Genomic DNA, 14,264 nt, shown 5'->3' on the forward strand with positions numbered 1-14,264 from the left:
CCAGTTTGTTGGTCTGAGTGGCTCAGAGGTGATCTTTTCCACCATGGAACTAAACTAAGGGACCTTTGGGTGTGGGTTGGGAGAGAGCCGGCTAGGCTGCATTGCCATGTACAACCCCTCCTGCCCCGCCGTCCCCAAACTGCCCCAGCTCACTTTTTGGACCGTATAACCACAAGCCTTAGAATCAATGGACTTCGGAGATCCCTAAAGCACATCATAAACCCTGCACTCGAGTCTGGAGCACAAGGGATACTATAGGAGCTCACAAACAGGGGATGCAGATTGGTAGAAGTGAGAGATCAAGTCTCACCTAGGAAGACAGACAACCATCAGTGGCTCCCAGACAGCCTGTTCTAACCTCCTCCACCCCTAGAAGCTTCTCACTTATTCTTTCTTAACTCCAGATCATTTACTTCTCTTCGCCGCTCCCAAAGAGTGCAGTGCATTACCAGCGAACCATACCACAGACCAGCTTCCTAGCCCCCTGGCTGAGCCCCTGGTGGGGTGTGTGATGGCAGTCATAGACAGGGCTCATTTATAGAGACAGGAGGAATGGCTAAGGGCAAAGTGACTCTCCCTGAGCAGAGCAACTTATTCTGCAATAGGCACAACCCAGAGCTAGAGACTAATGCACTGAAGACAGACTGCATTTATTATTGCTTTATAGCCCCCAAGGGTGAACAGGCTACAAGGCTGGCATTACTGGCAAAGTAGGGCAGGAAAGACCAGGCAGAAACCACTATACCTGGAAGTCCATCACCTGTTTTTTTTTTGTTTTTTTTTTTAACTAAGAATTGATGTCTTGGATTCCACTAATATCACAGGAAAGAGACAAGCCAAGGAAGAAAAACTGCAACAAATGTTTAATACTGAAAGACAAACTGAGTACATGGCATTTGGGAAAAGCTTCAGCCCCACTGATAGAGCAGTCGAAGAGGAACCACATAAGGGTAACACTAAAGCATCACCGGGGACGTGGAGATGAAATATCAACAAAACATGGAGGAGATGTTTACTGCATTAAGCTGTGCATGTTCTCCCTGAGGAATTTTCAGCATGGGTCAGGGAGCAAGTTCCAGCTGCTTGGACAACGGCGTTAAACTATTTATTCAGCCAAGGCTTGTAAGTAATGCTGACTGGGACATTTCAAGCCATCTCTCAGAGGCAGCTGTGTGGGTGTTAGCAATGCCCAGCAGTATAGCAAATCCCCCCTGCTTCTCTGCTGGTGTAAGAGACAAGCCTACTTCCTTGGTTTGCAGAAAGCTCCCATCCCTAGGAGTGCAAGAGGCTCTCCCCCCCACGGTTGGGTATTAATTTATCTGGCACAGTGCTACATTCCTTGGGGTGTAGTATAAGTACATACCCACCTGTACGAGACACAGTGGTCTTAGCTCTGCTGATGGCAGTTCCCTTGGCCCAGCTGCCAGATTTTCCAGCTCTTCAGGGGCCCCTGTAACCAGTTTCATCCCGAGTTCAACCCAAGGAGAGGGATACAGAGGAAGAAAGCAAAACATGGCTGAGCTCTTTATAAGTGTCCATGTCTTTATTGGGCTGATTTGGTCTTGGAAGAGACTGCCCCAGGCAGTTCAGAAAACTATAGGGCCCTCCTAGATCACGAGGTGCAGCCATCCTCCTCTTGCCCTTTTTCCAGAAGGTTTTTACTAAATGTCTATCGCTGGCTTTGCAGATAATCCCCAAACATGAATGGGGGATCGCAAGGAGTGGGGGACAGGTACATCCTTTGAGAGTTTTCACTCCCTTTGCCTTAGCTTCCCCTCCCTTACAGCCCCCAGTCCTTCCCCAATGCTCTGGTATCAGAACTCTGGCCCTTTCTTCTTTCTCCATATTGGTGCCTGTCAAATGCATCTCCAGCCCCTGAGAACTATGAACAAAGCAAATAACTGCACTGCCTAGACTGTCTCCTCCTACATAGCAGATTGGGCTCTGTACAGCCTGGCAGGATGCTGCGTTTACCCATCCCCTTTCACCTCATCCAGACAGGGCCCAGAAGACTCACCGTGCATCTTGACTGTAGCCAGAATATGAAGGGCTACAGAAGCATCAACACTGTGGCTGCTAGATCCCAGCGTATAGCAGGTGCTACTATCCTGAGCCCCAGCCCCAACGTGGGTTCTCTCCAGGGAGGGGAGTTTACTCTGGATGGTGGAGCTACACAGGAGTCAGCAACATTCACTCTAATTCAAGGCACATTTAAGCCATGTTAAATATTGTCTTATTATGTTCTCAGCCTAATGCCCATCTAGCCCAACATCCCCTGAGTCCAGGCAAAACCATCCCAGCTAGGCACTGATTTCTCACTGTACCTTTATACTATGCCCATCCCCATGGCATCAGGGTGCCTCAGCTATCAAGGAGAATCAAGGAGTAAAAAAGAGCATCAGCCTGGGATTTTAAGGGGTAGATGCTGCATCTCCCTAAAACTGCACTCTAGTGCCCACAGGGCCAGGGAGTTGTTGAACTAGCAGATAACAGTTCCACTGTATCCTCACTGGAAGGGAGCAAATTCCTCTATTCCTTTCCCATGATTCAGAGGGAAGTGAGGGCATCACTCCATACATTATCAGGCTGGCAGGAGAAAATGTACCCTTCACGGATCCAGTCCAGCCTCATGAAGGTAGAAAAACCCTTCCCCCTCCATAGAACAAAGCCACCATGTGAACCTAGTGACATTTTATTGCCCTTTCTGCCCTGTAGGGCAGCCCTAGAGCCAAGTTCAAGGGGGCAAGACACATTCACAACATCAAGATGCAGCTTCTCATTGTCCCAGGAAACAAATCAAGGGTGGCAGTGTTGGCAATTGCCAGAGAAGACCAGCAAGTCACACTTTGCATTTGCAAAGTTCTTCCAGGTTGGAAAAGCTCTTCCTTCAAATGCCAACCCCATTGCTCTCCCTGTGTTCAGGGAATGACCAGACGCACCAGAAAGGCAGCTGTTAGAGTCCCCGGCCGCAGAAGCACTAAAGTTCACTCTGTGTGAAGTCCTTAATTTTGTCCATGTTGTGATCTACTGCACCAGTGAGAAACTGAACCCAGCCTTCCTCTGATGGGGGACACACATGGTTTGACCTGCAGAAAAGGGAGAGGCATTAGAATGACTTTGAGGTACTGTATATCTAGGCACCTCCAGACTACAGAGTGCCAGGTACCACAGGACCATGTCATGAAGAGCTAGACTACCACAGGGTTATAAAGGAAAAGTCTCTGCAGCCTCAGAGTGCCCTTGTCAGGGAGGGAGTTATCTGTACCTTCGGCCTACACCCAGTAGGGAGTGGTCTCTCGACAACACCCTATATATGTAGATCCAATGTGAATGAAATTGTTTTTAGTTACCCACTGTACCATTGTAACTTCTGTTCACCATTTCATTACACTTGCCATTTTGCCTACACTGTAACTTCTGTGCCATATTGTAATTCAAACCCCATTTTAAAATGCTTACTCCATTTTGTAAAGGCTTGCTGCAACCTTCATTTTTGCAAACCCTGCTGTAATTTTATTAGTCTAGTTGAGGTGTGTGAATGAGGTATGTATGGGTGATAGAATCAACCTCCAGCACCAGCCCGTCCTGATGAGATAAAGTTCAAATACCAACGGCTGAAGAACTAGACAACAGCCCTAACTCAAGCAAGAAGCATCCACTCTGGAAGATCAAAGCCAGGTCCCAGGCTGACAGTCACGCCTGCAATTGACGGGTGATCAAGCACCAAACCCAGAGGCTGCGTGACACAGGGAGACCTAGGGACTTTGAATCCAATTTTAGTATATGTGCTGCCTCTTCCCCGGGCTCACCATTCCCCCTCCCTCCACAAGCGCTGGAGGGAGGCCCGGGAGACTCAAGGGAAGCGCGGGGCCGGGGTGAGTGAGAGTCCGGCCTGGCCCCGAGCAGGCAGGACGCAGTTGGGCGGTAGGGAGAGTAGGGGGGCGGCCCGCAGGGCCAGGCGGCGGCTGTTCTCCCCCCCGGGCAGCGGGACGGGGGGGCTGGGCGGCCGATGCCTCCACCCCGGGGCCGCCGCGGGATAGCACCAGCTGGGCAGCAGCCCAGACGCGCCTGGCCAGGGGCTGGGCCCAGCGTGCGCGCTGCTGGGTCCCCGCAGCAGGCCCCGGCTCGGGGGGTTCGGAGGCGCCGCAGCCGCCGAGCGCCATGGCCGCTTCCTCCCCCGCGGCAGTGGGAGCTGCAGCAGCGGCTGCTCCCGAGTCCCGCTGCCCGGGGGGGAGAACAGCCGCCGCCTGGCCCCGCGGGCCGCCCCCCTCCTCGCCCTACCACCCAACTGAGTCCTGCCTGCAAGGGACCAGGCCGGACTGTTACTCACCCCGGCCCCGCGCTTCCCCTGAGTCTCCCGGGCCTCCCTCCAGCTCTTGCGGAGGAAGGGTTTTTTTTTTTTTTTGGCCCCGCCCCCCGCCACGCGTCCCGATATTTGTCTTGGGTGATCTGGTCACCCTAGGTAACGTTCTGCTATCAACATCAAGGAGCATCGGTGCGCGCCCGACAGAGACCCGGCTCCTCCTCGTGCTCAGCTTTCCTGGCCAGTTAGCTGTCACGAGCTACGATCCCAAGCTGCGAACTCAAACTACAATCAGGACCGGTAACTATCCAGCAGCTGCAGAACATTTTGATGTGTGTATGTGTGAGTGTATGTGTATAAGCATTGAGGTATTTGCTAATAGTTACAGATTAATAATAAATGTGGCATCTTTGCCTTGACCCCTAAAACGATCCTGTATAAGTTTGTGGGATAACACATACACACCCACCCTTTGCCTCACCATTCTGGCAGGTTTAGGTTGGACATTAGGAAAAACTTCCTAACTATCAGGGTGGTTAAGCACTAGAATAAATTGACTAGGGAGGTTGTGGAATCTCCATCATTGGAGATTTTTAAGAGCAGGTTAGACAAACACCACCAGGGATGGTCTAGACAATACTTAGTCCTGCCATGAGAGTGCAGGGACTGGACTAGATGACCTCTCGAGGTCCCTTCCAGTTCTATGATTCTTTGCTGCATGTTGGTCTATGTGTGTGTGGCGGCGGGAGAGAGTAGGGGGAGACAATCTGTCATCTCTACCCTCACCGTGTCCACTCCTCACTAATTTCCAGCAATCTCTGTACCCACCTGCCCATCCAGTGCCCTGCATTCCCACCCCCTACAGCAAGGGTAGGCAACCTGCGGCATGCGAGCTGATTTTCAGTGGCACTCACCCTGCCCAGGTCCTGGCCATCGGTTTGGGGGTCTGCATTTTAATTTAATTTTAAATGAAGCTTCTTAAACATTTAAAAAACCTTCTTTACTTTACATACAACAATAGCTTAGTTATATATTATAGACTTATAGAAAGAGACCTTCTAAAAAGGTTAAAATGTATTACTGGCACAGGAAACCTTAAATTAGAGTGAATAAATGAAGACTCGGCACACCACTTCTGAAAGGTTGCCGTCCCCTGCCCTACAGGGAGGGGTCTCTGCCACACTTCATATCTACAATTCAAGAAGGATGTTGAGAAATTGGACAAGGTTCAGAGAAAAGCCAAGAGAATGATTAAAGGATTAGAAAACATGCCTCGTACTGACTGAGCTCCTTGGGTCTGTTTAGCTTACCAAAAAGAAGGTAAAAGGGTGACTTGATCAGTACCTACATGAGGAGCAAATATTTAATAATGGGCTCTTCAGTCTAGTAAAGGTACAACATGAGCCAATGGTTGGATGTTGAAGCTAGACAAATTCAGAGTGGAAATATGGTGTAAATTGTTAACAGTGGGGATAATTAACCAATGGAACAATTTATCCAGGGTTGTGGTGGATTTTCCATCGTTGTCGATTTTTGTTTTAAGGATGTGGTCTAGTTCAAAAGGAATTATTGTGGGGCAGATCTCTGGCCAGTGTTACACAGGACGTCAGATTAGATTATCACAATGGCCCCTTCTGGTCTTCGACTCTAAGAAACCCCCATATCATCTCTCCCCACAGCCATCGCTCCCTTTGGTGCGGTAAGGGTAATTCCCAAGGGTACACATTTGCTCTCCATAAGCCTTCTGAGGAGCCCAGGCTGAGTCACCCCGGCACAGCTTCTCTAACAACATGCAGAAAGAGGGCAACTAGAACTCCCTCTCGCCCCCTCCCCCTCCAGAAACACTCTGAGCTCAGGAAGGGCCACATGCCATACTCACTTTGTAATTTCTAGAACTTTCTTTAATACAGAGGCCAGTTTGGCAGCCTAAAAGGAAGCAAAAGGGAAAACAATTGAGCCAATGTGGCAAGCACGGTCCCAGCACTGCTGTGGGGAGTCGAGGACACATGCAGGAATCCTCTATCATAGGAGGCATCCTAGCATAGACGGGGAGTAGGAAGAGACACCTCTATACCCAGCATGGGAGGTGATCACCTAAAGCTGTTGTGGGGAACTACCCCCAGCCTAGTGCTGCCATGGAGGAGGAGCTACTCCCCACAACAGAGGCAGCTTTGGGTCTCTGCTTCCTTGGGCAGTGGCATCCAGACACCTCTATGGGTCACACAGCTATGACGGGATGGCAGTGTCAGCACAGACCATGTACCCTCTCCATGTATTCTCTCCTTCCTGGTGGGCTCAAGACTCTGTGAAAGAAGGAAGAGAACAGCACGGACAAGCTTACTCAGGAAGCCAAGTGGGTGTGACCCAACAGAAAACAGGCAGTCTTCATACCCAACAACTTGCCACTGGGCCAGGGGACGATTACCAACTGCCCTCAGAGACACTAGCTCCCACTTTTATTTCCTCTGTTCCCTGCAGGAGTCAGGCTGATGCCCTTTGCTCGTGAGCTGGGGAGTGGTAGGTACTTACATTGAGTCGCACAGCCAGCTGGTTCATGGGTGGATACATACTCAGTGCCAGCTCATCAACACTAGGGCAGAAGACAGAAGTTTCAGTATGAGAAAGGGGGCCTAGCAGCCAGCCCAGCCAGTGGATGGGCAAAGGCTATCCCTGCCACCAAACACATTAACTGTGGGAGTGAGTCAGGCTCTGCACAGCTCAGCAGGAAACCAACATCAGCTGTATCTAGCAAATACGGTCTCATTTCCGTCCCAATCCTCAGTGGCCACCCATCCCCCATCACAACTATCCCTGGCCCAGTCAGAGCAACTCTCCTACAGACTATTCCAGGGCCCCACTGCCCTCATGAGTGCAGAAGGAAACCCTTGCATAATGCAGTTCCCTGACCTAGCCGGCCAACAAGGACTCCCCTAGCACAGATAGCACTGAGAGGGGAAAGAGACTGACTCACCTCGGGCTGATCTCATTGGTGATGTCTGCAAGATCATCTAGCTGAGCCACCTGTTCTGGGGTGTCTGCTTTGCCGTGAACCTTCACTGCACCCAAGAGCTTCTTCAGGCAGGCTTTGGAGGCCTTCATCAGCCCCATGCAGGGACCAAGTAGCTTCCGGTCAGCCTCAGACCAGTAGGTGTCCCTATTGCCCCGAGAGCCCAACTCCTCATCCTCCATGATGTCACTGTAGGGGTCCCGATCTTCCCCCTGAGCCTGAGGACACATATATTGGAAAGCAAGAGCCCACAATCTGTCCCCATAGTGCCCCTGAGGGAAGGGGTGAGTACTACATAGAGTCCGCTTAAGTAGTTTGCAGGGTTTCCCTGCAATGTCTTCAGGACTGGAGTCAGACACCTGAGACCTTTTCTCCTTCGGGAATTGGCTTAAAAAAAAAATCAACTCCTCAGACACACCTGGCCACTAATCAGCAACAGCCTAGCAGGTAGTCCCTGCTCCAACCCTACACCAGCAAACTAAGCCATGCAAAGACAAAACAAGGCACTGGCTTCACAGAAGCCACATATCAAGTAGTGGAATTAGGCTGAGGTGTGAACACTGGTTTGCATGACTCTGGTTTGTGTCAAAATCAAGATATAGGAGCCATGACAACCTGGATAAATGTCATGGATTTACAGGATATGTGCTACACCCCAGCTTTTAAACAGTCCCTTGAAGGTATCCCTTCAGCATGCCAGACCCTCAGGGGGTCCTTCCTGTCCACAGGGGTAGGCCACACAGCCTCAACACTCCTGAGACGGAGCCTCTGGGCTCCAACATTCCAGTTTCACAATATGAGCTCTGCCCAGGAAGTTAACTGCAACAGACTCCTGTCCAAAAACTTTTTACCGTCTTCAGAGATCCATGCACTACGCAAGTATTTGCAGTTACACCAAGCAGCCTTTTCAAAACAGAGTACAGCTTTTAGTCAATTGAAACACAGCATCAGGAAGTCCTTAGATTACACAGAGAAGCAAAAGTGAAGACATAGTCCACACTGGACAAAGCCCTCTCTAGGAACCATCTTGGTTTCCTTTTTCTCTCTCTTTGTGTCCCTCTCAAGCCAGCTCTTATCCTAGACTCCTGTCACTTGTCTTCCTCCTGCAAACCATGCTGAGTTTATATGTTCCCCGGTGGAGTTTCCTATGGATAGGCGTCAACTGTTCAGCCCTGGGGGTTCCCATTGTCCTTCCAGACCCTCCATTGATATGGGTCTGTTTCAGCCAGTCTTTAGACCCAGTCATACCACCCCAGATGGTTAGGTGATACACACATCTGCTTTGCTTCAGGAGCATTTTAACCCTTTGTCACACTGGGTAACAAATCAATAATCAAGTCAGTCATTGCCATGCATATCAGTCAAAAAATATTTCAGAATTCCCAGTTCATCACAATAGAAAACCACGTCTCGGTTTCACTACAGCATCACTGCAGGAAGCCCTCCAACAGTGGGCTCTGTCCCCAGCAAAAATAAAGGGACTTCCTCACCTGCTCCATTTCCTCCACCGCATCCCTGACCACACCCAGATAGGCGGCCATGGCTGACAGGACTGCTGCCTGGTTATCTGCACAGAATAGTCAAAGAGAGAAGGATGAAAGGGGATTGTACGGATATTACCAGTTCCCTAGCATCCACCACACTCCTCTGGGTCACTGGATCAGTCACCTCCACAGAACTGCAGGTCACCATGCAGGTGACCCCACCTGGCTTCTGAGCATGTAATGGGCTCTAGGAATGGCATCATTTCTGCTGCAGGAGCTAGGCTCCAAAATACCAGCTGCAATGTTCCCCTTTAGTAGGTTCAGGGACTGTTGATTTCTGAAGCCCATTCCTTGGATCCATGTCACTCACCTTGTGGCAGATGGGAAATCTGCTCACATGCCTCCCATATGCTACCAGTTGATATAAGCTGCTCCTGAGACAAACTGAAAAAGAAGAGAGTCCCTCAGGGTGCTGGGACCTATAAACATTGACAAGGGGATACCCTGTACTTAACGAGAGACAGGAAATATGGCACTCCAAGAATCTGTGCTGAGGACAACCTACTCCAAATTGCATGAGTTGCCCAGCAACACAAATATTCCCCCCACCTCCTTCACAAGAGCCCTAATTCTCCCAGGCCCCCCCTCCCTGTCACATACAGAGCTACATTCAACCCTCTGTGCAGGGGGGCACGCTCCCAGTTGGTTATGTTGAGATGAGTTCCTGTCTGCATCCTGTAAAACTTGCCCATACCGGTATTGCCCTGGCCTCTTCTTTTGTCATTCAGTGTTGCACGCATTCTATAGCAATATGCATTTCCTCACCTTTTGGGGGCGAAGCCAGTCTTTGAGGCACCTGCTCCCCTACTTGGTGTAAACTTTGCTTGTGCCAATCAGAAACGAACACAAACAGGTTTTGGGCCCCGTCCCCTATGACACTTCTATGATGTCATAGTTGGTACTTTATGGGCTGCCTGCCATGTGCAGGCAGGAAGAGGAGAAAGAAAAACAAATCCTGTGTATCCTGTGTACACCCGTAACCGAGCCTGATCACCTCGAAGCCTCTCTCTCAGCTCACGTGTTTCTAACAGAGTGTCTACGTTTGCCGGTCGTTATGCGTTGGTTTGTATTTGTAAGTATCAGTTATTACTAATTGCTGCATCTTTGTTTATAAATATTGTTAGTAGATATTTTAGTCATTGTGTGTTTTAAGTTTAATTAACTCTATTAGCTAATCAAACGCTGCTCCCTTACCCCTTGTAATTATCCCCAATAAAACTTTAAATTGATTCATTTTAGTTGTGTGTGTGTGTGTGTGTCTGCAGCTTGCATCGTGACCCATACTCTCCTTGCATCCCTTACCAATATAGTCTATTGCCACGTGCAGCCTGGTAAATAACAGGCCTGCATTTTCTTTCACCCCTGTGTGCCCGTGGCAATCCACAGGTTACTGTTTTGGATTGAGAGGATATGCATGGGGCTTTCATTTTCTTTCCCCATCTACTTAAGCTAGCAGTATTTAATGGGGGCACTGCTGGATCAGTATTACCTCTGCCGTGGAGTACGGAGAATCACGTCTGTGAGCTGGATCATTCCTTCCACTACCTCGGCAGTGGCATCTCGCACCATCTTCCGCAGAGTGGTACCTAGATGAGATTGAGCAAGGAATGATGCAGCCTCACACTATCACAGTGAAAGCCAGCCCCTCCCCTCCTCCCAACACAGACAAGGTCAAACAGGCAGCTGCTCCTACTCTCTCTCACACATACACGCAGATGTGCCTTCTGTATAAAGCCCCCTCAGGACAAGCACCTGTGCCTCCTGAATGAGTCTTCTGTTCCCATCCTCACTTTCCTATAGCACTTTTGGACAAGGATCTCAACACACTTAAACATGAATTAAGATTCACTGCTCCCTACATCAGCCCCATTTACAGATAGAGAAACTGAGGCACAGCGAAAGGGGCTTGATCTACTCAAGGCCATAATGCACGTCTGTAACAGAGCTGAGGATGGGAGTCCCTTTGCCTTTGCCTGCCACAACTTGCTCCCTTGTGAATGTCAACTTTCCTTTCTGAGGGGAAGGAGAAGTGGCACAAACCTGGTCTCACTGCCTCACCTTGGCCCTTGGGAAGCCAGTAATACACTGTGGCAGCTGCCAGGACAGCATTCTGGACGCCTTCGCTCAGTTTCTGACAGTCCTGAAAACAGTGGACAAAAAGGATCAGGAATGAAAGGAGTGACAGTGCAATCCCATTAAAATCCACCAGCGCCATCTGAAGGCAGATCAGCTGAGAACAACAGTGTGTAAGAAAGTGAAGACTCTGCCAATTGGAGGAGAGGCAAAAAGCCAGCTGGGGGTAATGGGGGAAGAAGGTGAAGGACCAGAGTCCAATATACTTAAAATTATTTTGAAATGTAACAACAGAGTAAGGCCCAGTTTGGTGCTCAGCTGTCTAATGCCACATCATACTCTAGGCATCAGATAGCCTTCTCCCCACCCCAAGACATTCACATATTGGTAAATTGCTACGGTCAAGTTGGGTGTGGGAGGAGGAGAGCACGTACTATTGTCTTGAACTATCTGGCTCTTTTCCCATAAACACCTGGGTTGAAACCTTCCACAGCCAATGAGCTGCTCCCTCAGCTCTGACAATTCTCTATGCAACAAGACTGGGAAGTTGTGCCATTCTAAAGAAGAGTGAAAGGGTGCAATTACATCCCACAAACGTCAATGAGAAGAACCATTTGTTTTATTTTTTAACCCAAACTAACTTTGTCCTAGTTCAAGGGATCAAGACACAAGAAGGGACTGCAATGTGGTAGAAACCTTGAGATTTTCCTTGACGTGGGGCATGCACCCACCTCTGCAGAAGGCAGCGGAGGCCTTGAGAATGCCAGACTCAACTTCGTAGCTTCCTGGGATGTCGCTTTAAACGTCTGACCTAAGGAACAATTCAATGGAGTCACGACATTAGACACTGTCTCTGGCAAAGGGGGAGATACCAGGCATCAGTCAGTCATACAGCCCCTTTTCCTCCATCTGCCCATCTATTAGATAAAGCCTACATCAGTTCCCAGTTAGGAAACTCAGCTTAAGGAGAGATGGCGGCAATTCAGAAGAACACAAACTGTTGAACTGATCAGACGAAGGTCCATCTAGCCCAGACTCCTGTCTCCAGTGGGACCAGCTGCTTGACAGGAAGGGGTAAGAAACTCTATAATGTTTGTAAGGATACTTACGAAATTAAAGAATTAAAGTTAGCTTAACTTTGGTTAAGAAAATAATATATTTGCTAGTAAGTAAGAAAATGACTTACTCAGCAAATAAATGAAGACTGTGAAAATAATACGTTATGAGACCAGAATGTAGAGTGGGAAAAATATATTGTTCAAAAAGTAACTAAAACAATAAAAAACTACAGTAATGTGACAAAGAAAAAAATATCTTAAAAGAAACAATAGCAAACCTTCCCACTGTTCTGTTGGTAAGCAAGGAGGGGAAATAAACAAGGAAGGAATGCAGCAGTGAAAAACTGCTTTAGCCTGGGTGTTTGCTAAAACTAGCAAGTTAGCTGAAGGGTATAAGGAGAGCCATGAATCTGAAGGTTCTTTATCAGATCTGACCCAATCATGCTGAGGAAAACTAGGGTGAGAGGAATATTCTCTGATCTAATCCATCTCTGAGTACAATTGATCCTAAGATTATGGATGTGTGTTGCTGTATTGGATGTCACAAACTACTTATTATTTAGGCTTTTTAAGTATATTTAAAGCAATTGTGTATATACCATTTGGCCTTTCGACTTAATAAAATAATTGATGGTTAGTTAATGTCTGGTGGTGCCCTATATTATCAATGTTCATAAATCATAGTTCAAACAATGTTGAATTTTCTTTTAAATCCTACTAGGTGCTTTTCCTGAGTGAATTCCACAGGCAGAGTTATGCACTGTACAAAAAAGTCTCTCTTCAGTTTTAAATATATTGCCTTTCATTACTGAGCATCCCTTATTCAGAAAGTGTGGATAGGAGTAATTCACCCATTCGTTGTTTGGAATACGTTTATCACGTCCCCTCTTATTTATCTCCAAAACTAAACAGTCCTATTACTTTAATTAATTTCATATAGCAATCTCTCCAGGCCATTCTTGCCACCTATCTTTGAATCCCCTCTATTGCTTTGCTGCTATACCTCTTTAGAGATGGGGTGACTGGCACTGACACAGTACTGCTCAGGGTGCACCACTGATTTATAATATGTTCAGTCTCATTTTCTAGGTCATCCTGTGTGCATCCTAACTTTTTGTTTATCTTTTTTGACCACTGATACAGACGGTACAGAGCTTTTTACTGAGCTGTCCAAAACAAGGCCTACATCTTTTTCCTAACCACAGTTCACTTGAAACCTGATTTATTATTCCTTACCACATGCATAACATTGTCCTTGTCAACACTGACTTTTTCTTGTTATAATACTACCAATCACCCAGTGTTAGCCATTCATTTAGCTTGGTTAGATCCCACTGAAGTCCCTCAGAGTCTTCTCTGATCTTGGCTAATCTACAAAATTGCCACCACACTGCTCCTTCCCTTTTTCAGATCATAATATATATCTCAACTACCATTCCTAGTACAGAACCTTGGGGCACCCTCTGCTACTCTTCTCGGTCGCTTAGCCATTGTTCAATCCATGACAATACTTTTCCTCTCACCCCTTGATTATGTTGTTCATTTAAAAGCTTCATGAGGCATTTTGGCAAAAGATTTTCAAAGATATAACCTGTCGACTGGTTCTTTTACCCATGACTGAGGCAATGAACATTTACCTAGCGTGTCCCAGAAGCGCTGCTGCTCGAAGGTCTCGCTGCTCTCCCGCGACTCCCCTTCTGCAAAGACACCAGCGCAGCATCTCAGACAGGGGCNCTCCCGCGACTCCCCTTCTGCAAAGACACCAGCGCAGCATCTCAGACAGGGGCCGGGGGCCCGCGCCCCCCGGAGCTCCCAAGCCCCGCCCAGAGGCTCCCCTCCCGCGACCCCTGAACCCCGCCGCACCTCGGATCCGGGACAGCGCCGTCCGCAGCACTTCGCGGAGGTGCCGCAGCGGCTCCAACGCCCGCGCCGGCCCCGCAGCCCCCGGCTCCCACTCCATCCGCTCCGCTACACGGTCCCGGCTGCGGCTGCGCTCGCTCGCTCGAGCGATCCGCGCATGCTCCCGAGCCGCGCAGGAAGACACCGCCGTCGCGCGCCGGCTGCTCCAAGAGGCGCGCGGCGCAGCGTGACAGCAACGCGTTCAGGGGCTGCACCGGGACGGAGCCCGAGGGCGCAAAAAGCGGCCGAGAACTGAAGTGGCCGGCGGCCAAAGGCGCTCGAGCCCGGACCCCATTCAGTGACTCTCCAGTTACTTCCGGCCTCGCACGGACCCCAATCAGTGTGGCACCAGAGCGACTTCCGCTCTCACCCGGAACCCA

At 49.1% G+C, this 14,264-nt stretch overlaps 1 protein-coding gene across 1 annotated transcript; it reads right to left on the minus strand.

The window, feature by feature from the left end:
* Window positions 1–844: 844 nt before the first annotated feature.
* CCNDBP1 (cyclin D1 binding protein 1) lies at window positions 845–13,945 on the minus strand. The gene is made up of 11 exons (XM_034787006.1): window positions 13,849–13,945; window positions 13,623–13,682; window positions 11,659–11,738; window positions 10,913–10,994; window positions 10,344–10,440; window positions 9,165–9,238; window positions 8,801–8,877; window positions 7,275–7,528; window positions 6,833–6,893; window positions 6,183–6,229; window positions 845–3,086 (listed from the first exon to the last, which is right to left on the minus strand). The coding sequence occupies exons 1-11, from the start codon at window positions 13,943–13,945 to the stop codon at window positions 2,978–2,980; spliced, it is 1,038 nt and encodes a 345-aa protein (XP_034642897.1). The 3' UTR covers window positions 845–2,977.
* Between the last annotated feature and the right edge of the window lie 319 nt (window positions 13,946–14,264).

Source organism: Trachemys scripta, chromosome 12 (assembly GCF_013100865.1).
Source record: "Trachemys scripta elegans isolate TJP31775 chromosome 12, CAS_Tse_1.0, whole genome shotgun sequence".
In the NCBI taxonomy this organism is placed as follows: Eukaryota; Metazoa; Chordata; order Testudines; family Emydidae; genus Trachemys; species Trachemys scripta.

Coding starts and splice junctions, on each gene's coding strand:
- CCNDBP1 (XM_034787006.1), bottom strand. CDS start 13,945: ATGGAGTGGGAGCCGGGGGCTGCGGGGCCGGCGCGGGCGTTGGAGCCG. Junction 11,739..13,622: donor GCGCTTCTGGGACACGCTAG/GTAAATGTTCAT, acceptor ATTGTTCCTTAG/GTCAGACGTTTAAAGCGACA. Junction 8,878..9,164: donor GATTTCCCATCTGCCACAAG/GTGAGTGACATG, acceptor TATTCTGTGCAG/ATAACCAGGCAGCAGTCCTG.